The following is a 25,042-nucleotide window of genomic DNA, read 5'->3' as shown; positions in this document are numbered from 1 at the left end:
AACAGCTTCTTGGGTCACCCTTTGGAAATTTTCCATGCAAATAAAGGCAGAGAAGCCATACAAAACAGTGGTTAAGAACATGGACTGCCTGATCCAAATTCTGGCCCTGCTGTGGACAAGCTACGTGAAGCTTAGGCCAACAGTTTGTTCTCCCTGAGCCTCAGTTTCCTCATCTGTAAAATGGGGTTAATAAAACCAAGTACCTACTTTATAGGGTAGTTGTCAGGATTAAATGAGTCAGTCTAGGCAGTGTTTGTTTATTTATTTATTTATTTTTTGAGACAGAGTTTTGCTCTGTTGCCCAGGCTGGAGTGCAGTGGCACAGTCTCAGCTCACTGCAACCTCTGCCTCCTGGGTTCAAGCGATCCTCCTGCCTCAGCCTCCTGAGTAGCTGGGATTTACAGGCAACTACCACCATGCCCAGCTAGTTTTTTGTATTTTTAGTAGAGATGGGGTTTCACCATATTGGCCAGGCTGGTCTCGAACTCCTGACCTCAAGTGATCCGTCCACCTCGGCCTCCCAAAGTGCTGGGATTGCAGACGTGAGCCACCGCGCCCAGCCTAGGCAGTGTTTAGAATGAACATTCCCTGGCCCATAGTTGTCCGATAAATACACACATACAGTGGACCCCTTCTGGTAAACACTGAGGTGGCCTTTTGCTATAACCAACAATGCTGCAAGCAAGACACATCCTCGTTCACCTGTCATTTGGCACAAATGCGACAATCTCTGTGGGAGAAATTGCTGGTGGAGAAATTGCTGGGTCAAACAGTAGAGCCCTTGTAATTTCAATTAATTTTTGGATGAGCGAATTCTCACAGCAGGCAGGGACAGGGAAAGAGGTTCACAGGGCAGCGAGGACAAAGGAGGAGCAAGATGCAATGTTTTGACTGAAGTCCAGGGAGGGCTGCATCTGTCCCAGCAACCTGGAGGATGCGGCGGCTTCCCAAGCCCCTGGCTAAGCAGATGGAGGGTTTAATTTCATCTAGATTGTCCCCATAAGGGTTTTACAGAAAATTGGTTAAGATTCGAGGAGTAGGAGCCTCTTACGAGCAGTGGCTGCTTAATAAAATGCTGGAGCAGATACAGTTTCCCTTTGCCACCATCCACAATAGCAGCGTCTGGGCTCTGACAGAAACCCCTCAGATGCCAAAGTCACCTCAGAATGGTACCCCAGTTGCGCTCTCCTTCCTCAGCATCTTTCTAGGTCCCAGAATACAGAGTAGAGAGCAAGGGGTTAAGAGCACGGGTTTTAGGGTAAGACAGATGTCCACCCAAATTTACTGTGTCAACTTGGGCAAGCCATTTTCCTCCCTGTGTCTCAGAGGATAATGGGTCCTAACTTCATGAGGCTGATGTGAGGACTCAATCAATCAAACCCAGAAAAGACAGTGGCCAGCACACTGGGAGAGCCCAATTAATGATCACCCAGGAGACACGGATGAAGAATAAAGACAGTGATCCTGGCTGGACACGGTGGCTCACACCTGTAATCCCAGCACTTTGGGAGGCCGAGGCAGGCAGATCACATGAGGCCAGGAGTTCGAGACCAGCCCGGCCAACATGGCAAAACCCCGTCTCTGCTAAAAATACAAAAAATAGCCAGGTATAGTGGTGGGCACCTGTAGTCCCAGCTACTCAGGAGGCTGAGGCAGGAGAATCGCTTGAACCTAGGAGGCAGAGGTTGCGGTGAGCCAAGATGGAGCTACTGCCCTCAAGCCTGTGGGACAGAGTGAGATCCTATCTCAGAAAAAAAAAAAAAAAAAGACAGGCCGGTCGCGGTGGCTCACGCCTGTAATCCTAGCACTTTGGGAGGCCAAGGTGGGTGGATCACGAGGTCAGGAGATGGAGAGCATCCTGGCTAACACGGTAAAACCCTGTCTCTACTAAAAATACAAAAAATTAGCCAGGCGAGGCGGCACGTGCCCGTAGTCCCAGCTACTGGGGAGGCTGAGCCAGGAGAATCGCTTGAACCCGGGAGGCAGAGGTTGCAGTGAGCTGAGATCGCGCCACTGCACTCCAGCCTGGGCGGCAGAGGGAGACTCCATCTCAAAAAAAAAAAAAGAATCTGAGAAGTCCCAGGACGACTGTAATAATGCTAACAGTAATAACAGTGACCACCCCATTGATCCAGGGGATACCTGACTCGGCTAAGGGCACAGGCTGGGGTCAGACAGACGTGGATTGGGCTCTATTGTGCACCTGGGTGAGTTGTGATGTCGCACCTGGGTGAGCTCACCTCTCAGAGCCTCGTTGGCTTCCTCAACTGGGGAGGATAATGGCTCTGCGGCCCGGCTGGGGAGAGAACCGAGGAGGGGTTGGGGTGTGAGCCCCCGCCGCTGCCCCTTCGCGGCCGGGGCACACCCCTGTCGCCGTCCAGCGGATCTCCGGGCCCAGGGGAAGACGGCCGCTCCTCCTCCATGCCTCCGCGGGCGGATTCCCCCGCAGCCTCCCGCGCCGCGCAGCGGGGACCCGGGTGATTGCAAACAGCCGCTGGCCTCATTAGGAGACTTGTAATTAGCGGCTGGCGCAGCCCGAGCCGGCGCGCGCTAATTACCGCGGGGAGCCCGCCGCGCCGCCACCGCGCCAGCCCGCCCGCCCGGCCACCGCCGGCGTCTGCACCCTCCTGGGCCAGAAGGGGCCGGGCCTGGTCCAAGACTGGGAGGCCGCGGGCCGTGCCAATGTGCTTCCTCCCGGGGCTGTGCCTGTGGGGGAGAAGTAAATCATTTGTTCAGAACAGCGTTTACTTGCCGGGGGCGGTGGCACACGCCTGTAATCCCAACACTTTGGGAGGCCGAGGCGGGCGGATCACTTGAAGTCAGGAGTTTGAGACCAGCCTGTCCAACATGGTGAAATCTCTACTAAAAATACAAAATTAACCGGGCGTCGTGGCAGGCGCCTTAATCCCAGCTACTCTGGAGGCTGAGGCAGGAGAATTGCTTGAACCCGGGAGGCAGAGGCTGCAGTGAGCCGACATCGCGTCACTGCACTCCAGCCTGGGCGACAGAGCAAAAAACTGTCTCAAAAAATTCCTGTTGTTTGGCTATATTTTCTTTTTTCTTTTCTTGTTTTTAAGACAGTCTTAAAAATCAGTCTCAAAAAACAAACAAAAAACAAACAAACAAACAAACAAAAAGGGCTTACTATGCACTCGCTGTGCCAGGCATTTTGTCCACATGACCCCGCTTAAACTTCATATCCACCCACGAGGGAGGAACCATTGTTATCCCATTGCACAGATGAGGAAACTAAGATCTGAGACATGAATTAACCCTCCTGACAGCACCTGGCCGGGCCAGTAAATGACGGAGTAGCGAATCGAACCTCCATCTGTCGTCTCTCCATCTTATTACACTAAATGGACGAGTGAAACCCTGCACGGGAGAGCACCAACCGTGTTGACCAGAACAAGGAGTCAGCTGGCTTTGGGTTTGAATTCTGATCCTGCTCCTAACTGGATACGAGGCTTTGGTCTGAGCCCCAACTGCATCTATAAAATGGGCGAAGCATTGCTGTTGAAATGAAGGCTGGGAAGTGTTAGGAGTGAAATTTCTATGAGGGGTGGAGCGCTCAGGAGTTGGGGGTGTCTTGCTCTCTCCGCGCACTGCGGGCCTCTGGCGCCCCCTGTTGGCCAAAGGAGGATGTCGCAGACACTTTCTGGTGAAAAGTTGTTCTTGGGTGGGGAGTGCCGTCACTGTCACTGGTCCCTTGGCAGGGCCACGGCGTTCCCTCTTCCTATTCTTTTCTTCCCTACCTTCCCCCACATCCCTCCTTTAAGGTGGCCAAGAAGAGTGGGAGATGGGAAAATTCAGAACTCATTCCAGATCTTGCAAAAATAGGTTGTGAAAGCTGCCCCCATTACGGGCCTCACAGGACCAGCCAAGGCCAAGACACTTCTACAAATAATCAGGGATGGGCATAAAGACTAAGCTACAAAGCCATGCATCAAAGTATTGGGTATAACAAGAAAACCTAGAAATAATGTAAACGTCTACCAAAGGGATACTGACCAACTTCACAATGGTACGTCCAAACAATGCAATACTGCACAGCTAAAAAAACAGTATTGTCGCTGAAGAGCTGACATGAAAATATAGCCAAATGGCCAGGCGTGGTAGCTCACGCCTGTAATCCCAGCACTTTGGGAGGCCGAGGTGGGTGGATCACCTGAGGTCAGGAGTTCAAGACCAGCCTGGCCAACATGGGGAAACCCTGTCCCTACTAAAAATACAAAAATTATCCAGTTGTGGTGGCACACACCTGTAGTCCCAGCTACTTGGGAGGCTGAGGCAGGAGAATCGCCTGAATCCAGGAGGCGGAGGTTGCAGTGAGCTGAGATCATGCTCCAGCTTGGGCAACAGAGTGAGACTCCGTCTCAAAAAACTAAATAAATAAATACAAAAATTAGCTGGTCGTGGTGGCAGATGCCTGTAATCCCAGCTACTCGGGAGGCTGAGGCAGGAGAATCGCTTGAACTCAGGAGGCAGAGGTTGCAGCCAGCCTCCTGGCTGCATTTATATAAAGTTTAAGAACAGGCAAAATTAATCTAGCAGGGTAGAAGTGGTAATAGTGGCTGATAGCAGTAAGCAATTTGACTGGAAGAGGGCTCAGGGAACCTTCTGGGATACTGGAAATGCTCTTTATTTTAATCTTGGAGGTGGTTATAGAAGTCTATCCATATGTAAAAATTCATTGAGATGTACACTTAAGAATATGTACTTTATGTAATACCCCATAAGACTTTTTTTTAAATACTTAAAAATAAAAGAAAAAAGCATAATTTAACAGAGGGCATAGTTCTCAAGCTGTTTTCTCTGTCTCAGGACCCCTTTACACACGTTACTGAGGATGCCCAAGAGCTTTTAGTTTTGTGGGTTATATTTACTATGGACATTAAAGTTGAGAAACGTTTAAAAAACAATACACAATTCCTAGAGCAGTGACGTCATCACGTCAAGCAGCCTCTGGAAAACTTGACTGTTCACTCAGAGAGAATGAAAAAGACAAGTAACATCTTAGCATTATTATGAAAGTAATTTTGACTTCGGGGACTCCCAAATCGAGTGAATTTAGGAAATCTCAGTGGTCCCCAGACGGCACTTTGAGAACCACTGGCGCAGGGGGAAAATGACAGAAGAAAACACACTACACGACAACAGTTATTCTCTCTCAGTGCTGGGATTATAATTTATTTGCTTCTTTGTGCTTTTCTGTTAAAAAAAAAAAAAAGGTAAACGGAAATGGAAAATACAATGACCACGTATTGTTTCTGCGAGCAAAAAACGAGACGGCACACTCGCCTCCCTAAGATTGCTGAAAGGCCCAAACAGCAATAGCATATTTAGCTGTATGGAAGAATTAAACTGAGCTCAAACCTGAAAATAAAAGTCCGATTTCCCGTTTGTCAATCCCTGGGCTGTGAGGTGCAGGGTCTTGCCCTCAAAAGCTCCACCGTTCACCTTGGGGAGAGAATATACTCGCATACATAACTGTGGTGCAAGGTTCCCAGGGCCCCAAGGGTAGCGGCTGCATCCTACACACTATTGTAAACTTCAGTGTGCAACAGAACCATCCATTACAGCTGCAAGCCGCTCCATCCCGGGGTTCAGCCCTCAAACTAGTCAGTGACCCTCCGCAGGACGCATGCGCGCTTACAAACGCAGTTGGGCGGGGCTTGAGGGAGCTGACAGACTTCGGCCTCTCAACTTTCTAGCTCCGCCCTAATAGCCTGTCTCCTTCTCTGAATGGCTGAAAGGCTGCGGAAGCAAGCTTCCCATTGGCAGCGGGCAGAACTCACATCCGGTTTGCACGCCGGACCGGAGAGCGCGGAGGCAGCCATGGTGCGGTTCAAGCACAGGTAAGCATTCCCTTCCAGACCCTCCCAGTGCCTTGCTGGGTCCTCGCGGCCCCGCTAGTGTCCACCTTCCTCTCGCCTGCCGCAGGTACCTGCTCTGCGAACTGGTGTCTGACGACCCCCGCTGCCGCCTAAGCCTCGATGACCGAGTTCTGAGCAGCCTCGTACGGGACACGATCGCCAGGGTGCACGGAACTTTCGGCGCAGCCGCCTGCTCCATCGGCTTCGCGGGTGCAAGGGCGCTGGGGAAAGAGGGGAACCCGGGAGGATGGCGGGATGTGGAGGGGGCAGGCGCCGGAGGAAGAAAGAAGGGGCACGAGTGGCCAAGCCCGTGCACCGTTTTTTGTAAGGTATCTCTTTAAGCGCCTGGAACCCCAAGCGAGAGTCCGAAATTAGCAGAGCGCTAAAAGGAGGGGCCCGAAGGCAGTGGGGCTTTGAGCTAGAAGCCTCTTTTTACCTGCTTGACAGGTAATTTCTGTAATTGGTTGTGATTGAATTTGATAGGGTAGAGAATTAAATGAGGGAAGCTGTGTATACTTCCTAGTAAGAGCTATTATATGACCGATTACATTAACATCACATGGAAAAAAATTGTCAAAAGTACCCCGGGAAAGCCCTTAAATAGTTGGTAAAGTACAGAACACATGATTGTCAATATATGTAAATACAGGATGAGCTAGGACAGAGGGGCCCTTCTTTCACACCACTTAAATTAGTTCCCACTTTTACCTTGTTTGAGATTGACTTCTGGAGAGTTATATGCAGATAGACTTAACTCTCCTAAGTCAGGTGAGACTGAGAGCTGACTGCTACAATAATTACGGAGCCCAAATGCAGTAAAACAGCCTGTTTTTCAGGCAAGGGTTTTGTGGGGGGTTTTCCTAAATTAAAACGGATCGCCTCCTACCTGCTCCTATTTATTGAATTAACTAGTGAATTAGAAAGCATTTTCAATTCTAAATTCATTCACCAGTTCTGAGTGGTGTGCAACACAGTGGGTGTTTTGGCTTTTCTCTTTTACTCGCTGATAGATCTACGTGCCACTTGCCTACAACATACTTTTGGCACATAGTAGGCTCTGTTACTCCAAAGTTTTCCTTTTTTCGAGACAGTCTGGCTGTTGCCCAGGCTGCTGGAGTGCAGCAGCGAGATCGGGGGTCATTGCTGCCTCTGCCTCCTGGGTTCAGGTGATTCTCATGCCTCAGCCTCCTGAGTGGCTGGAATTACAGGTGCGCACCACCACACCCAGCTAATTTTTGTATTTTTAGTAGAGACGGGGTTTCATCATGTTGGCCAGGCTGGCCTCGAACTCCTGACTTAAAGTGATCTGCCCGCCTCAGCCTCCCAAAGTGCTGGGATTACAGGCGTGAGCCACCACACACAGCAAAAGTTTTCCAAAATGATTTTTCTTTCCTGTTGTAGTTCGATACCTCAATGCCTATACTGGAATAGTGCTACTTCGATGCAGAAAAGAATTCTATCAGCTTGTGTGGTCAGCTCTTCCCTTCATCACATACTTGGAGAACAAAGGACACCGTTACCCATGCTTTTTCAACACATTACATGTGGGAGGTAGGAGTGAGGTGGTATGGCTACTGATTTTCAATTGGTGACACGTTCACAGTTCAGTCTAGACTGGTGGGTGGGTCTTGCTGCTGTCCCGCTAACAAGACACTTCCCCCTACCTCTGAAAGTCTGTAAGGTCGAGACCTTTCACAAGCTGTTGACCACAGTAACTCATATGCCAGGTACAATAAGAACATGTCAGAAGTTCCTAATTCAGTACAACAGGAGACAACTGTTGATCTTGTTGCAGAACTGCACTGATGAAGGTAAGCAACACTAGCCCAGTGCCCACTGAGCAGTGACTGACCTTAAGCTGAAGAAATCACTCCCAAAGATATCTTTCATCCCTGTTATCTGCCTTCTCCAGGAGAGCGGGAAGCTATCCAGAAGTCTGTGACAAGAAGCTGCTTACTAGAGGAGGAGGAAGAGTCAGGTGAGGAGGCTGCAGAAGCAATGGAGTGAACCTCTACTCCCCACACAGCTGGCTACACTGCTCAGGCTTCAGGCCCACTTGTTGAACAGAACAATCTGGGTAGCAACAGCATCTTCCACAGTTTTCCAAACTGGATAGCTGCCAACCAGCGGACATTACCCACTTGAAATGGAGTACTCAGTTAAACTGAAGTTGCCTTTACCTAGCATTCCCTGGTGAAGTGTTGCAGGTTGTGAACTCTGTAGACATCTTTATTGTTTGGCTAAGAGTAGATTTAATAAATGTATCGGTTTCCGTGGCATTTAGCATACTTATATTACAAAAAGGGCTTATGGAGTCCATGCTTGGCCAAGTCTCTGTTCTCTCTCTATCCCTAGCCTTGGTGGGAAGACTGACTCCCTATGTGGTACTAATTAAACTTTTTTTTTTTTGAGACAGTCTCAGTCTATCACCCAGGCTGGAGTGTAGTGGCCCAGTATCGGCTCACTGCAACCTCCGCCTCCTGGGTTCAAGCAATTCTCCCACCTCAGCCTTCCAAGTAGCTGGGATTACAGACGTGCACCACCACGTCTGGCTAATTTTTGTATTTTTAGTAGAGACGGGGTTTTGCCATGTTGGCCAGGCTGCTGTTGAACTCCTGGCCTCAAGTGATCGGCCTACCTTGGCCTCCAAAAGTGCTGGGATTAAAGGGTGAGCCACTGTGCCTGGCCTAAATTTTCAATACTTAGCCTTCTACCTGAAGCTTTGTACCCCCGGCCCCATGATGGGCCCTAAGCAAGCCAAGTCATTTGGAATAGAAATATTAGTTGAGACACAGCAACTGAACTGGCAGAGATCTACAGCCCATCTCAGTACTGAACCACAGGGTCTTACAGATACCAGATTCCTTGCCAATAGTTAATCAGGTAACTTAAAAAATACAACTTTGGGCCGGGCGCAGTGGCTCACACCTGTAATCCCAGCACTTTGGGAGGCTGAGGCAGGCAGATCACAAGATCAGGAGATCAAGACCATCCCGTCTAACGCAGAGAAACCCTGTCTCCACTAAAAATACAAAAAATTAGCTGGGCATGGTGGCGGGTGCCTGTAATCTCAGGTACTCAGGAGGCTGAGGCAGGAGAATGGCGTGAACCCGGGAGGCAGAGCTTGCAGTGAGCTGAGATCCCACCACCGTACTGAAGCCTGGGCTAGAGCGAGACTCTGTCTCAAACAAAAAATGCAACCTTTGCAGTTGGGGGGGCGCGGGTGCTGGCCTCATCTGACATTACTGCATGGTCATGTAGCAGCTGTCCACTTAAGGAACTTAAGGTAGTTTTTGTAGTTCCGTTCTTCTTTATTGCGCCTTGAATACAAGGCGCCCTGAAGACAAGTCAGACTGCCATACTCACAGGAAGTAGGAACGGCGGGAGACTTGTGATCCAGGTTTGATCTGCTACCTACTGACATTTCTGGGATCTGTTTTCTCCATAATACAATGGATGAGACTGAAAGTACCATACACATTTAACAGAAACACTGGTGATTCTGGCTTCAACATGCCCCCTCATCTGGAGGCCAGAACACCCTCATCCATCCAGGAAATTTCCTGATAGGATTTCTTTTAAAATGGCAGGTTAAAGCTAAGCCCAGCTCTAGAACCATTTAAACCTGACACCAGAAAAGACAGCCTACAATATCATAGTAGCTGTCACGTTAACCTATTCAAGAAATAACTTGTCTAGCTTACCTGTAATGAACTTAACAAAACAAAAAGCTCACATTGCTTGTGCAGGTGATTTATTGCAACTATTTGCCTTCGCATTCTAATGCACCTAGAGGTCACTTTATTAAGCAGCAAAAGAATTCACATCAAATTCAGCTCAAATCAAGGCATAAGAAAACTGCTCTAGATGAGAGGGAGATGGTGGCAATGCTACCGCTTCAGATGGCCCTGCTCTCCTGCAGCTGTACCAGACTCCTCCTCCTATGACTCAAGCCAGTCACTGAAAACAAGCTCGATCTTAGGGGTAGCAGGTCTCAGGGCTTTGTGAGTTACAGCTTTCCTTACCAACTCAAGCCATGCTCAAGAAGAGGCAAAACCCTCCTTTCACACATGCAAGTGCCAAGGACAGCCTACTCCATTAAGCTGGCACCACAGCCTGGCCATGTGTCAGAAAAAAAAAAAAACTGCAATTCAAACTGGGTGTCCTAAATCCATTTTATTCCCACCCGTTTCTTTAACAAGGAGAACTAAATAGGTAGTAAAGATTCAGCTGTTTTTTAAAAGACAAACTGAGAGGTGTACTGAGTCCAGGAAGCCCTGACATGATGCTACAGCAGAGCAGTGTGTGCCATTCTGGGTTGGACTGCTCTAATGCATCTCAAAGGGGACTCAATCTTACTTTGGGTTGAGAAAAATTAATTACACATGGGTCAAAAAGACTAAACTGGCAATGAACTAAAAACCTTGGCAGGAAGAGATCTCTTGTGAGTGTCAATACTTTATTTTGGTGTAAAGACAGGAAGCTGGAAAATACACTGTATTTAAAATTTTCTTGGTTCCCCCTCACATTGTGGAAACCCCCTCCCCCCAGAGCTAATCTGTTCAAACTCAAATACTTAAAAATTACAGCAGCCAAACAAAAGCATGGGGGAAAAAAAACCAAAAACAAAAACCAGATGGAGAAGGTAGCCTGGGCCAGTAGTGTCACTTGGTGTGGACGACTGAGGTGCTGAACAGGAGCTTCTGTTTCTGTTTTTTTCTTTTCTTTCCTCCTTTCTCTTCTAAAGGGAGACACAGAAAGACAGCTTAACTTAAAATGCCATCCCTTGTCCCCTGGCCAGTTTTCATTACTGAGAGTCACAGAGTGGGAGCTGAGAGTGGAGGCTCTGGAATTAGACTGCCTAGATGCCAATACCAGTCTTGGTATACACCAAGTGGGTGTCTTTGGGCAAATCACTTTTACCCCCCTGGACCTCAGTCTCCCCATCTGTAACGTGAGGTACACCCATTTAACGTGGTTGTTGGGAGAATTAGCACAGTGCTAGGCACATAGCACGCCATACGTATGTGATTCTTGTCTAGTCATGAACAGAGTGCAACAGGCTTCGAGACTGACTTCTCCATCTAATTAGCCACCCTGTACCAACTCAAGATTCTAAAGGATACAGGTTGTACACCCCACTGTATCTTGGAAGAGTTCCTCAGAATTTCACTTTCAGGCGTCATCAATTTCTCTGGGGTGGCAAATAGGTCCTATCTGACATACCAAATGGAGTATTATTTAAATGACACTAGAGTGTGCTGAAGGGTTCAGAAGGGAAAGAGCCTAATTAGTGATGTCTGCCACTGAATCCAGGCGGGAATGGCAGTACATGTGTAGTATGTTTGACAACCCTGGGCACTCCAGCCTCTGCCCTTACCAGAGAGGGGGTCTGAAGTAGCTGGTGTGTCCAGTTTCATGAAGGCTGCTTCAATAGCTTGGCTGAAGGAATTCTGAAAACTGGGCACAGGAACACGGTCTGAATTATCACTCTCCCCGTCGCTGTCCACAGGGGCAGGAGGAACTAAGCTGTTCTCATCTAAAAAATACCAGTGTTAAAACTACAGAAACAACTCTTTTTCTAGAAACAGCCTTTTATGGAAAGAAGCCAAACTCCCCCTTCACCAGTGGACCATCCTCACCTTTCTTTGGAGCAGTTTTGGGCCACACATCTGCTTTTGCTTTTCCAACCCTCAGCATCTGCCAAAGTGGGAAAGAAGTGGGGGAGAGAATTTAAGTAGCTGGTCCAACTTCTTTTTCAGACCTACCTTGACTGACTGGAGAGGCACAGAACCAACTATCACCTTTGAAAAGATTTTCCAGGTACTTCTCTCCTTAACACACTGTTCTAGTCATGTCCTCTATATCCTGGCTAATGGAAATGGCAATGAAACCCACAAGGTAGTAAACCATAAGCTGTTTGTTCCTTAGGAAATGGGTAAAGAACACTGCACAGAAGGCACAAGAGATTCTTACTGAGACCCTCAAATTGGGAATTCCGACTTTCTGGTTAAGTTTTTCTGCCCTTCCTGGGACCCCTAAAAACATCGAGCTGTTGGAGGAAGCAGTGAGTAGTACCCTCTAGTTTTTGTTTTTTAGACAGTTTAGCTCTTGTTGCCCAGGCTGGCGTGCAATGGCACAATATTGGCTCACTGTGACCTGTGCCTCCCAGGTTCAAGCAATTCTGTCTCAGCCTCCCAAGTAGCTGGGATTACAGGCACCCGCCTGGCTAATTTTTGGATTTTTTTTTTTTAGTAGAGACGGGGTTTCACCATGTTGGCCAGGCTGGTCCTGAACTCTTGACCTCAGTTAATCCCTCACCTTGGCCTCCCAAAGTGCTGGGATTACAGGCGTGAGCCACTGTGCCCGGCCTAGTACCCTCCAGTTTTTTTTGTTTTGTTCGAGATGGAGTTTCGCTCTTGTTGCCCAGGCTGGAGTGCAATGGCGCAAATCTTGGCTTACCACAACCTCTGCCTCCCAGCTTCAAGTGATTCTCCTGCCTCATCCTCCTGAGTAGCTGGGATTATAGGCATGCACCACCACGCCCGGCTAATTTTTGTATTTTTAGTAAAGACGGGGTTTCTCCATGTTGGTCAGGCTGGTCTCGAACTCCTGACCTCAGGTGATCCGCCCGCCTTGGCCTCCCAAAGTGCTGGGATTACAGGCATGAGACACCGTGCCCAGCCAAGTACCCTCCAGTTTTAAACCACATGGCTACTAAACTTCAGTTACCTAAAGCCATGAAAACTAACTAAACTCTCTCCTGACACCGCTTCAACAGCCCCTCACTACCTTTTAGTCTGCTTTTCCAATAGCTCCTTCATCATTAACTTTCAGATCCAACCACAGGCCAGTAAAATTCCTGCAAGGACAACAAAATCAGAACAATCCTCATGCCCCTGAGGAATTTTCATTCCACTTGGCCAAGGCCAGCTTTGTAACTGCTGAAGGCCACTATGAGCCCCAACTGCAAATATGCCACTTAAAAGGCAGGGAACATTTTATTCCTGGAAAAATATCAAGAGACAAACCCCATGGGGTTCAAGCAGGGATGCCTTGTCCTTAAATCATATATTCCAAAGTGAGGAATGCCTATTACTCAAGATGAGTTTGTGTTGGCAGATGCCGATTTCATTAAATAACCTTTCTTCATTATGTTCCATTTTGGTGAACTTCTCCCTTTGTCTCTAGGAGTTTGGGTCTCCTACGGTTTAGACATTTGACCCTCCCAAGCCTCATGTGAAAATCTGATCCCCAGTGCTGGAAGTGGGGACCTAATGGGAGGTGTATGGGTCATGGGGGTGGACCCCTCATGAACAGATTAATGCCCTTCCTGGGGGATGGGAGACCTATTCTCGCATTCATTCCTGAAAGAGCTGATGAGTGATGTCTGCCACTGGATCCAAGTGGGAATGGCAGTACATGTGTGTTTGACAACTCTGGGCACTCCAGCCTCTGCCCTTACCACAGAAGGGATCTGAAGTAGCTGGTGTGTCCAGTTTCACAAAGGCTGCTTCAATAGCTTGGCTGAAGGCTATTTTGAAACTGGGCACAGGAACACGGTTGTTTAAAACGGCCTGGCACCTCCTCCCCTCCTTGCTTCCTCTTTAGCCATGTGATCTCTTCACAAGCAGGGACCCCTTCACTTCGTGTACCATGAGTGGAAGCAGCCTGAGGCACTCACCAGATGCCCAGTCCTCCAGCCAGCAGAGTCATGAGCCAAATAAACTTTTTTTTTTTTTTTTTTTGATAAATGACTCGGCCTCGGGTAATCTTTTATACCCACACAAATGGACTGAGACAGTATCCAAATAGTTTGACATGTGAATTGTTTTACTCTTAAAAGGTAATCAAAATGTCACCTATGTCTTATTCTTACCAAAATGTTTAAATGTTTAACCTGAATCCATTCATGAGAAATCATACAAGTCCAAACTGTAGGATATTCTATAAAACAACTGGCCATGGAAGGGAAAAAAAAAAGAGGGGATATGGGCAAAGGAACGGTTATAGATCAAAGGAGACTAAAGAGACTTGACAACTAAATGCAGGGAGTAACGGGATTCTGCCCTGAGTTGAAAATGAAGGACGCTGAGACAAATGTGAAGATATAAATATGCACCATATTAGATATTATTGTGGCAGTGGAATTTCTCTAATGTGATCACTGTGGTTCTATAGGCGAATATCCCACTTTCTTTGGCATGTATCTCCTAAGTACTTAGCGGTAAAGTATCATTCAGGATATCTGCAACTTCTTTTCAACACAGAAAAAAGAGAAAGCAAATATATAACAGCAAAATAATAACAATTAGTGAATCTAGGTCAAAAGTTTAAGTGTTCATAATACTATTCTTTCAACTCTGTATTTCAAAATAAAGTTCAAAGGAAAAAAGCAATAGCAATACAGCCTAGTTTTTTAAAAAAAAAAAAAAGGCCAGGCGCAGTGGTTCATGTCTGTAATCCCAGCACTTTGGGAGGCTGAGGCAGGTGGATCGCCTGAGGTCAAGAGTTCTAGACCAGCCTGGCCAACATGGTAAAACCCTGTCTCTACTAAAAATACAAAAATTAGCCGGGCATGGTGGCAGGCGCCTGTAACCCAACCCCAGCTACCCGGGAGGCTGAGGCAGGAGAATTGCTTGAACCCGGGAGGCGGTGGTTGCAGTGAGCCGAGATCACGCCATTGCACTCCAGCCTTGGGGACAGGAGCAAGACTTCAACTCAAAACAAAACAAAACAAAACAAGTATTTGGCATAACTCCTGGGAGCCACTTGTTAATCATCTCTAAGTCCAGCAGTTAATTTTCAGGATCCCCCTCTCTTCTCACCTCACCTCCACAATTATTTCATGTTCCTTGACTTCGGAACCCTCCTTACCAAAGCTCAATTCTTGCTTATTTCTCAGTACAAACTGCTGTAATTACATAAGAAAGATCCGTATCAACTGCTCTAAAGAACTGTCAATGGCCGGGCATGGTGGCTCATGCCTGTAATCCCAGCTCTTTGGGAGGCTGAGGCAGGCGGATCACGAGGTCAGGAGATTGAGACCCTACTGGCTAATACGGTGAAACCCTGTCTCTACTAAAAATACAAAAAATTAGCCGGGCGTGGTGGCAGGCGCCTATAGTCCCAGCTACTCGGGAGGCTGAGGCAGGAGAATGGCGTGAACCCGGGAGGCGGAGCTTACAGCAAGCCAAGATCGCGCCACGGAACTCCAGCCTGGGGGACAGGGAGACTCCGTCTCGGGGGGGAGGGGGGGGGGGGGGAAAAAAAAAAGAACTGTCAAGATAATGATTCTGCACTAGGCTCAAAGAAGTTTATACGGACTTCTTACAAGGGCACATGTCAAGCTGTCCATCCATCTTCCTCACTTATCTGAATGCAGGAATGCTGAGTATTAGCTTGTTATCTTAGAGATTAACAAAGTGGTTTCACAGCAAGCCTCACTAGCCTATCGTTCCCCCACCCAGCTCCAAGGAAGCTGCGTTGGCTAGGTGCAGTATAACCAAGACAATCTTCCCCTCTCAAAGTGAAGAGAAATGGCTCATTTTATGTAACAGATAAATACCACCTGAATCAGAGGTCCTAGAACCAGAGACCAGTTAAAACTGATGCTGTATCCCCAGCCCCTACAATAGTATCCAGTACACAAGTTATCAAATGATTTTTAAAATATTCTAAACTCTGATTCTGCCTCAGCTATTCTTGGCCTCTTTCCTGGGTACGTCTACAGTAACATCTGAGGACTAAATCCATGAGCTTTCCTCTTAGGAATGCCTCCCATGATTATTAGAGTCAGTGCAACATTAGCCTGTTAAGTCTCTCCTTTTCCAACAGAGCGGACGTCCATGACATAATCTGCCCTCAACCAACTCCATGCTGCATAAAGCTCCGACAGGCAGTTAACTTCCCTCCTACCCATCAGATGACTCAATTTGTCCAGCCGTATTAGAATGTGAGGTAACAATCCCTGGAGGAGGTTCCCACAATAATGAGCAGCAGAGTTCATGTTAAATACCCCTGGGCTGCTTCACAAGCAAAGGATTTACCTGGGCAAAGGAAGGGAAGGGAGAGTCTTCTTCCAGACTCCCAACGCAGAATGAGGGACTGCCCTGACTGGCAGTGGGTGACAGAGGGGTCAGCAGAAAGTCTGAAAGGGAACCAGAGACCTGATTATATTCGTCACGTTCCAAGGGGTGTCCTTAACAAGAGAGATGAGTGAGCCCTGAGTCAGGTCTGGAAAATTACAAATCATCCCCTCAAAAAAAAAGCAAACATTGATCCAACTTTCAACTCTTCCATGTTCTTAAAAAGCCAACAGTATCACCAGTGAAATCAGTGACCGGTATAGGAAGAGGGAAGAGCTTCATCGTTACAGTAACTCTAGAAGTCATGGTAGAATCTACTCCAACTGTAAGAAAAGTCTTTGCTTTTGAAATGCTATACTTTCCACAAAGGCTGGCTCTCAAGGATAGGTACTGTCAGGGACTGGTTTTACAAGGATGAAATAGCTCCAAGAAAAAGATAAAATTTAATCAGCTCAGCGTTTACATTCCCAATAGTAGACACTATGACCTGGGAGTATCCAATTAGAATCCAAGACACATCAACAAGATCCAGCACAAGGATGCAAACTTTTCCCCAATACTCCCTAGGTAATACACTTCTCTATCCATTCTGACTAGAGCTGAACACTTCCCACAGATGAGTCTATCCACTGCCCTGAACAGTGTTGGACGAGAGGGGCCCTATTCTCTCCCCCAGCAGCAGGCCCTCACATGGTCAGTACTCTTATTACTAGGACCAACCAATTGCTCTTGCTTAAATACATTAAAAGCTTAAACTTTCAGAAAAGCCGGGTGCGGTGGCTCACGCTGTAATCCCAGCACTTTGGGAGGCTGAGGTGGGTGGATCACCTGAGGTCAGGAGTTCAAGACCAGGCTGGCCAACATGGCAAAACCCCATCCCTACTAAAAATACAAAATTAGCTGGGCATGGTGGCGGGCACCTGTAATCCCAGCTACTTGGGAGGCTGAGGCAGGACAATCACTTGAACCTTGGAAGTGGAGGCTGCAGTGAACCAAGATCGTGCCACTGTGCTCCAGCCTGGGTGAGAGAGCAAAACTCCATCTTAAAAAAAAAAAAAAAAAAGGCTGGGTGTGGTGGCTCACGCCTGTAATCCCAGCACTTTGGGAGGCTGAGGCAGGCAGATCGCGAGCTCAGGAGATCGAGACCATCCTGGCTAACACGGTGAAACCCCATCTCTACTAAAAATACAAAAAATTAGCCAGGCATGGTGGCACGCTACACAGCTACTCGGGAGGCTGGGGCAGGAGAATCGCTTGAACCCGCGAGGGGGAAGTTGCAGTGAGCCAAAATCGCACCACTGCACTCCAGCCCGGGCGACAGAGAGACAGACTCCATCCAAAACAAAACAAAACAAAAAGCAGCTTTCAGAAAAGACAGTATGTGAAAACACAATCTCGGTATCACAGATAGGCTGGGCACAGTGGCTCAGGCCTATAATCCCAGCACACTGGGAGGCCGAGGCAGGCAGATCACTTGAAGCCATGAGTTTGAGACCAACCTGGCCAACATGGCGAAACCCCATCTCTACTAAAAATACAAAAATTAGCAGGGTATGGTGGTGCTGCCTGTAATCCCAGCTACTCGGGAGGCTGAGGCACAAGAATTGCTTCAACCTGGGACGCAGAGGTTGCAGTGAGCCGAGATTGTGCCTTGTGCCACTGCACTCCAGTTTGGGCGACAGAGCAAGACCCTGTCTCAAAAAAAAAAAAAAAAAAAAAGATGCATATCACAAATAATGTATTTAATGATCTGCCACAGTCCTTCGTATGCTCCTTTTTCAGTTAAGCAGAAGAGCGTCACAGTAGTGCAGTCCTCAAGAACCAGGTTCTAATCCCAGTTCTTGCCACTAAGTACCTGCCTCAGCCACAGGTTCCTAATCTGCAAAATGATATGCATATGAACAAAATGGTCACAAGTTTTAAATATTCCAATGATGGACACTTTGTTAAGAATGCCCGACAGAGGCCAGGCACAGTGGCTCATGCCTGTAATCCCAGGACTTTGGGAGGCCAAGGCAGGTGGATCACCTGAGGTCAGGAGTTTGAGACTAGCCTGACCAACATGGAGAAACCCTGTCTCTACTAAAAATACAAAATTAGCCAGGCGTGGTGGCATATGCCTGTAATCCAAACTACTTGGAGGCTGAGGCAGGAGAATCGCTTGAACCCAGGAGGCAAAGGTTGCAGTAAGCCGAGATTGCACTATTGCACTCCAGCCTGGGCAACAAGAGCGAAACTCCATCTAAAACAAAACAAAACAAAACAAGAATGCCTGAGAAATCAGACGTAAGCATCAAAAAGTATCTCTCTTGGCCAGGTACAGTGGCTCACACCTGGAATCCCAGCACTCTGGGAGGCTCAGGCAGGAGGATCACTTGAGCCCAGGAGTTCAAGACTGCAGTGAGCTAATGAATGCATCACAGCACTGAGCAAGACCCTATCTCTTAAAAACAAACAGGCTGGGCACAGTAGCTCCCACCTGCAATCCCAGCACTTTGGGAGGTTGAGGCAGACAGAACACTTGAGGCCAGGAGTTCGAGACCAGCCTGGCCAACATGGAGAGACCCTGTCTCTATTAAAAATACAAAAATTAGCCAGGCATGGTGACGCACACCTGTAATCCCAGCTACTCATGAGGCTGAGGCAGGAGAATCGCTTGAACCCGGGAGGCAGAGGTTGCAGTTAGCTGAGATTGCACCAGTGCACTCCAGCCTGGGTGACAGAGCTAGACTCCATCTCAAAAAAAAAAAAAAAAAAAAAAAAAAAGAAATTAATAAACCATGTGCCAGGCAGATGAAGATCACAAAAGATAGTTCTCTGAAATTATAGTAACTCTTTAATAAATGTTTAATTTCATAACACTTTAAACATTCTTTATATATAAGACAAACTTTTTGAAGGCTAAAGGCCCATTTGAACATTTCAATCCAGTCTCATTCCTTAGAATGTAACACTACTACCAATTTGGAACACATCTGTCTCAGTATTTTTCTTTTTTTTTTGAGAGGGTCTGGCTGTGTTGCCCAGGCTAGAGTGCAGTGGCCCAATCTGGGCTCACTGCAACCTTTGCCTCCTAGGCTCAAGCCATCCCCCCATCTCAGCCTCCCAAGTAGCTGGGACTACAGGTACACACTACCACACCTGGCTAAATTTCGTATTTTTTGTAGAGACAAAATTTGGTTGGTCTTGAACTCCTGAGCTCAAGGGAATCTGCCCACCTTGGCCTCCCAAAGTGCTGAGATTACAGGTGTGAGCCACCGTGCCTGGCCTTCAATTCTTTTCTATACATTTAATATTTTTTTATTTCCTCCCCTGCCTTCTAACAGAAGTTTTTCTATACATTTACATATATATATACACATACACACACACACACACACACACACCCCCATAATGAAATGCTTTAGTTTTGTGGTAGTGGTGGTGTTTTTTTTAAACCCACGAACATTTATTCTTGTTCTACAAATTACTTTTATCTTCCCATTAGTACGTGAATAGAAGAACTACATTCCCTTCTTTAACGGGTGTGATTTTTTTTTTTTTTTTTTTGAGACAAAGTCTCGCTCTGTCGCCCAGGCTGGAATGCAGTGACGCAACCTTGTCTCACTGAGACCTCCGCCTCCCAGGTTCAAGCAATTCTGTTGCCTCAGCCTCCCAAGTAGCTGGGACTACAGGCACCTGCCACCATGCCCTGCTAATTTTTGTATTTTCAGTAGAGACAGGGTTTCACTGTGTTGGTCAGGCTGGTCTTGAATTCCTGACCTCGTGATCCACCAGCCTTGGCCTCCCAAAGTGCTGGGATTACAGGCATAAGCCACCAAGCCCGGCCTTCTGGTGTGAAACATTTTACAGTATAAATACTATAATTTAGTCATTTTCTTATTGGTAGGCTTTCTAAACTGTTTTTTTTTTTTTTTGAGCTATTAAAACGATGCTACAATAAAAAGACATGTACAAAGATGTTTAGGCATACAGGGGAGTATCTCAAACAAAAACTAGAAACAAAAATAGGTGGGTCAAAGGGAAGACTCCATTTTCAACTATCCTGCCTAAAGAGCTCCTTGAGGTGCTTAGAAGCTGGCAGGGTAAAGCAGTCAGTATAGCAAGTGGGAAAGATGAATAAAAGAATTTGATGTACCTCAGGACTACCAAAGTAAGGTTATGCCCCTTAAGTCCACACCGTGCTGAGTAGGCCGGGGTTGTAAACTCAGACACCAAAGCTTTGCATAAGGTCTAACTGATGGGTGAATTCATTAAATTTCACCTGTTTACCTGCATGGGAACCTGGACTTCTGCTGAGAGGAGAAATGGAGAGGGCCCCATGGCCCTCGGTGCTGGTGGGACCCAAACCAGAATCAGAGGAGCAGGTATAAGAATTGAAGGCAGGAAACTGCTGTAGATTCTCGAGGGGAATGTGGACTTCTGGGTCTGCAAAGGAAAGATAACCCTTGTAAACCCATTTACAGAATTCAATTTTTTTTTTTTTTTTTTTTTTTTTTTGAGATGGGGTCTCACTCTGTCACCCAGGCTGGAGTGTAGTGGTACGATCTCTGTTCACTGCATCCTCTGCCTCCCAGGCTCAAGCGATCCTCCCACCTCAGCCTCCCAAGTAGCCGGGACCACAGGCACGTGCCACCACACCCAGCTAATTTTTTGAATTTTTAAAGAGATGGGGTTTCACCATGTTGCCCAGCCTGGTCTTGAACTCCTGAGCTCAAGTTCTGCCCACCTTGGCCTCCCAAAGTGTTGGGATTATAGACGTGAGCCACCACACCTGGCCTGAATTTTTCAAATAGTTTCCAACAGTTGAGGACATCACACATGCGTACCCCCAAAGGTCTAGAGGATGCAGACAGAAGCTAAAACCCAAATTTACAATAACTGTCCTTCTATAATGTCTTTAATATAGTTAACCTTGTTCTAACTATTCATAATTGAGGCTGGGTAACAAACATGCAGGTTAATTACATTGTTCTACTTGTCTTGATATTTCCATAATAAAAAGGTTAAAACAAAAAATCCTATTCCTGAAATATCAGTTTTCTCAAAGTTCAGGACATGTGCCAAACACCTACACGGTGTTGGGACCCCAAGTATACACTTGTCCCACTTGAGATATAAAATGTATGTTTCCATGCCATATGGAGTCAAAACACCGAAGTCCTTTTCTGGGCCAAGGACTCAGTTCCTTGTGTTCTAGTGGATAATGGGACCTCAGGTCACACTAATCCCCTGGATTCAATGAAACTTATTTTGGAGAACCAGATCAAAAGGCTGTGCTTACTGCTACGAAAGATCTCTTAAATCCAACTTCCTGCATTTCCTAGTCTATCAAAGTTTCCATCTTATCAGACCCACCTGGCAGACTTGCTGTGTATAGCTGGTCCCTTTAATAAAGAGTCAGAGGTAAGGTCAGTGATCCAGAGAGCATGGGGAACGATGGCCCCCAGCATTCTTAGCGAAGCCCCAATTCCCATCTCTGGAACAGGTGTATATCACCCACTATTACCAAGGCTGAATTTCCTCTTAATCCTTACTATGTGCTAGGCACTTTGACCCATATTAACTCATTATATTTGCAAGCAAGCCTATTAAGGAGGTGCTCTCATGATTCACATTTAAAAGTTGAAGAAAACAAGTGGCTAAGGTCTGGCTCCCGGGTCCCAGACACAGAGTTCTATACAATGATGTACAGCAGTGCTAGTCAAAGATGAAAGTTCCTGAACTTACACTTGCCCTGTTTCTTGTTCTCCTCTATCTCAATCCTGCGCTCTCGGCGGCGTTCCTCCCGAGCCTTCTTTTGGCGCTGACGTTTCCTCTTCTCAATGTCATCTGCAGATTGGTCAGGTTGTAAAGAGGTACACCCAGGACAACATGGTCATTACCTCCTCCCAGTATTAGCAGCTAAGCCCACAACAGTAGGCCCAGCTGGACTAGATGAACAGATGAAGTGTTTAGGAGGTACTAAGACTCATGATACAGTTCCATAAGTTTCCTCCCCCACTGGGTGTCTAGCCACAAGAATCCCTGAACCCTACTATAAAGAGAAGCAGAGCAGGGGCATTCTCACCTGAGAACAACTCTAGGGTTTCCTTAGAGACCACAGGAGGTTGCAAAGCCAGTTCACAGATGCTGAACTCACAGGTGAGTGGCAAGTGAGAGAGATATCTGTGACGCTGTCGAACATCCTACATTGGAAAAAGGACCAATACTCAACAAAAGCAAGCCTAACTCTGAAAGCAGGGGGTCCTAACCCCGATATCCAACAATATATACATAACACAGCCAGCACTGGGGCTGGAAACAGTAGTGCTCAATTATCCTCATTTTGAAAAGCCAAAGAGAAACTGTCAACCTACAGCAAGGTGGAATAAGCAACCAAATCCAGTTATTTTTGGTTTGTACTGCAAAGGAGTGAACTGAGTCCAGCAACAAATAATCTAAAGCCCATCAGCTGTTTCTGATTTTTTCAAGGGCCCACAGCTGAGGGGGACGAACAGAGAAGATAAAGTTATTTGTTGGCAGAAAAACAGAACAGAAAAAAACCTGGGAACCACTGACAGAATTAATAACTGGGAAGGAAGATAAAGCAGATCTCCCTATTGAAAGACACTTGGCCTGTAATAGTAGAAAATGAAGCCCAATTTTTTTTTTTTCTGAGACATGGTCTTGCTCTGTCGCCCAGGCCAGCTCACTGCAGACTTGATCTCCCCAGCTCAGGTGATCCTTCTGCCTCAGCTTCCTGAGGAGCTGGGACAACAGGTGCACATCATCACACCCAGCTAATTTTTTTTTGTATTTTTTGTAGAAATGCCCTGGCTGGTCTGAAACTCCTAGCCTCAAGCAATCTGCCTGAGTAGGCCTCCCAAAAGTGCTGGGATTACAGGTGTGAGCTACCACATCCAGCCCATTTATTTTCATTTCTATTCTTTTTCTGCATATGTTTGATGAAAAATTTATAGTACTCAAAGAGTCTACTTTTAAATCTTACAACAAATTTGTGACATTTCTCCCAAGCAATAAGGAGGATAAGAAACAAAAATAAACTCCATCTTGAATAAAAGAAATATCTACATCCCCAAACTACAATCAATGAACCAGAGAAGCAGGGAACAGCACTAACTGATTTAACAGAACCCTGGCATGCTGAGGGGACACTTCACTTACAAAGAATTCACAGCACCATCACTGACAGAAAGACTAAAAATACAAAAACTAAAGGCCTTGAAGGTTTGTGAACTTAGGATGGCTAGGCCTACCTCAAAGAGATTAGGTTAATACTGCTGCCTGACCCTCCATTTCTACAGGAAGGCCTCACCTCAGACATGGAGTAGCCAGCAATCTCCACCACAGTTGCTGAGATCTTCTCGGGGCTCCTCTCCAGGCTGCCGTACTCCCGCACGAGGCAGCGCACATTCACAGGGTGCAGGAACATATGCTGTCCATCTTCCGCTGAGGACAAGGGGCTCTATCACACACCAGTCTTGGCCAGTCCCCAGAAGGCTCCCCACCCCTCCCCATGCCCAAGGGCTCAAGCCACCCAAGCCACAGGATCTAGTGGCGCTCCTCTGCTTAGAGCACCGGGTCACCTCTGAAACACCTCTGCGGCAACCCAGCCCTCTCTTCCGGCACCCTCACCTTGGTAAAAGTAGTAACAAGGAGAGCTGCTGAGGCGTGTGAAGCCTGACTTGGTGATGGGTTCCTGCTGGCTGGACTCAGTGCAAATGGTCCCCTCTTTAAGATTGTCATCTGCTAACTCCAAGTCATCACAGGCCTCTGGCAACCCCTCAGGCTCTGGTTCAGACACTGCTTCCTCCTCTTCTACCAGAGGGAGAGCAAGAGGTCTAGAAGGAGTGTCCAGAGAACACACTTCCGTGGTTTCTTCATCGAAGGCAGACAGATACTCCAGCACACCCTGTTGCAGCAAACTCTAAGTCAACAGAAAGTATATCTCCTGCTTTCCGAAAGCAATGTGGCAAATGCAGACCTAAGAGCCAAGCTCCCTAGATGTTTATCTTAGCTGTCGTGTTCACTGATTTAACACCCCTGGGGAAAGAACTAATAACAAGCATACAGAAAATACTCATTGTCCCCTCTTCTCTTGAGAAGGTTTAGATCTCACAGTAATGCCTACCAGCTCAATGACAGCATTTGAGGAACGGCAGCCACTTAGTAACAGGAACACACTAACCTTCCTGGGTTGAAAAACAGACTCCTTCGCCAAGGGAGCCATCAGCACCAGTTGTTCCAGAGCAGCCACAACACCAGTGACCTCCCTTCTGCTTCCAGCCAATCCCGACAGAGCCTCTTCCCGAGTCTAACGTGGCCAGGGAGAACACCAGAGAAGGTTAAGTTTCCAGACACACACTTAGCTTGAAGGGCAAGGGCTTAGAATGGCCTCTCAACAGGACCAAAAGTTAAAAGGCAATGAGACCCAATGGGAAGAAATTAGGTGCTTAAATATCTCAACTTTGAGGGAAACAGGAAGCAAAAAGCATGCAATACCCACTAAGGATTGGAATCTGCTTAGAATCTGACACTGGGGAGTGTAAATTAGTTCAATCATTGTGGAAGACAGTGTGGTGATTCCTCAAAGACCTAAAGACAGAAATACAATTTCACCCAGCAATCCCATTACTGGGTATATAGCCAAAGGAATATAAATCATTCTACTGTAAAGACACATATGGCCAGGTGTGGTGGCTCATGCCTGTAATCCCAGCACTTTGGGAGACTGAGGTGGGCGGATCACCTGAGGTTGGAAGTTCAAGACCACCCTGACCAACATGGAGAAACCCCATCTCTACTAAAAATACAAAATAACCCAGGCATGGTGGGGCATGCCTGTAATTCCTGCTACTCAGGAGGCTGAGGCAGGAGAATCACTTGAACCTTGGAGGCAGAGGTTGTGATGAGCCGAGATCACGCCACTGCACTCCAGCCTGGGCAACGAGAGCAAAACTCTGTCTCAAAAAAAAAAAAAAAAAAAAAAAAAGAAAGAAAAAGAAAAACCAAATATCGCATGCATGTTCTCACTTCTAAGTGGGAGCTAAATGATGAAACATGGACACATAGAGG

The 25,042-nt window shown here is 47.0% G+C and overlaps 2 protein-coding genes across 6 annotated transcripts in view; one reads left to right on the top strand and one right to left on the bottom strand.

Annotated features, from left to right (window-relative positions):
* The first annotated feature begins 5,717 nt into the window (after window positions 1-5,717).
* On the top strand, window positions 5,718-8,155 carry POP5 (POP5 homolog, ribonuclease P/MRP subunit). Of its 2 annotated transcripts, XM_003832386.5 has the most exons (5): window positions 5,718-5,858; window positions 5,944-6,086; window positions 7,278-7,427; window positions 7,604-7,687; window positions 7,789-8,155. In XM_003832386.5, exons 1-5 carry the CDS (start codon window positions 5,746-5,748, stop codon window positions 7,881-7,883), a joined length of 585 nt encoding a protein of 194 aa, XP_003832434.2. In that variant the 5' UTR covers window positions 5,718-5,745; the 3' UTR covers window positions 7,884-8,155. The 2 variants fall into 2 exon arrangements, with proteins under 2 accessions (XP_003832434.2, XP_003832435.2); XM_003832387.5 differs by lacking the exon at window positions 7,278-7,427.
* A 2,161-nt stretch (window positions 8,156-10,316) lies between these two features.
* RNF10 (ring finger protein 10) overlaps window positions 10,317-25,042 on the bottom strand; it is a 42,859-nt gene continuing 28,133 nt past the window's right edge. For 2 of the 4 annotated variants that reach the window (XM_034934648.3, XM_034934649.2), the window contains exons 8-17: window positions 24,156-24,281; window positions 23,603-23,879; window positions 23,283-23,416; window positions 22,035-22,152; window positions 21,695-21,796; window positions 20,237-20,392; window positions 15,926-16,026; window positions 11,519-11,576; window positions 11,257-11,415; window positions 10,317-10,617 (exon numbers count right to left, since the gene is read on the bottom strand). In XM_034934648.3, the coding sequence (XP_034790539.1) occupies window positions 10,541-10,617; window positions 11,257-11,415; window positions 11,519-11,576; window positions 15,926-16,026; window positions 20,237-20,392; window positions 21,695-21,796; window positions 22,035-22,152; window positions 23,283-23,416; window positions 23,603-23,879; window positions 24,156-24,281 (1,308 nt within the window). In that variant the 3' untranslated portion in view covers window positions 10,317-10,540. Of the gene's footprint in view, window positions 10,618-11,256; window positions 11,416-11,518; window positions 11,577-15,925; window positions 16,027-20,236; window positions 20,393-21,694; window positions 21,797-22,034; window positions 22,153-23,282; window positions 23,417-23,602; window positions 23,880-24,155; window positions 24,282-25,042 lie in introns of those variants that run through there. The other 2 variants (XM_034934650.3, XM_055096256.1) reach the window with 1 other exon arrangement.

Source organism: Pan paniscus, chromosome 10 (assembly GCF_029289425.2).
Source record: "Pan paniscus chromosome 10, NHGRI_mPanPan1-v2.0_pri, whole genome shotgun sequence".
Taxonomy (NCBI): Eukaryota; Metazoa; Chordata; class Mammalia; order Primates; family Hominidae; genus Pan; species Pan paniscus.
Note: the sequence above shows the minus strand (reverse complement) of the source record. Positions and strands in the feature narration are given on the sequence as shown.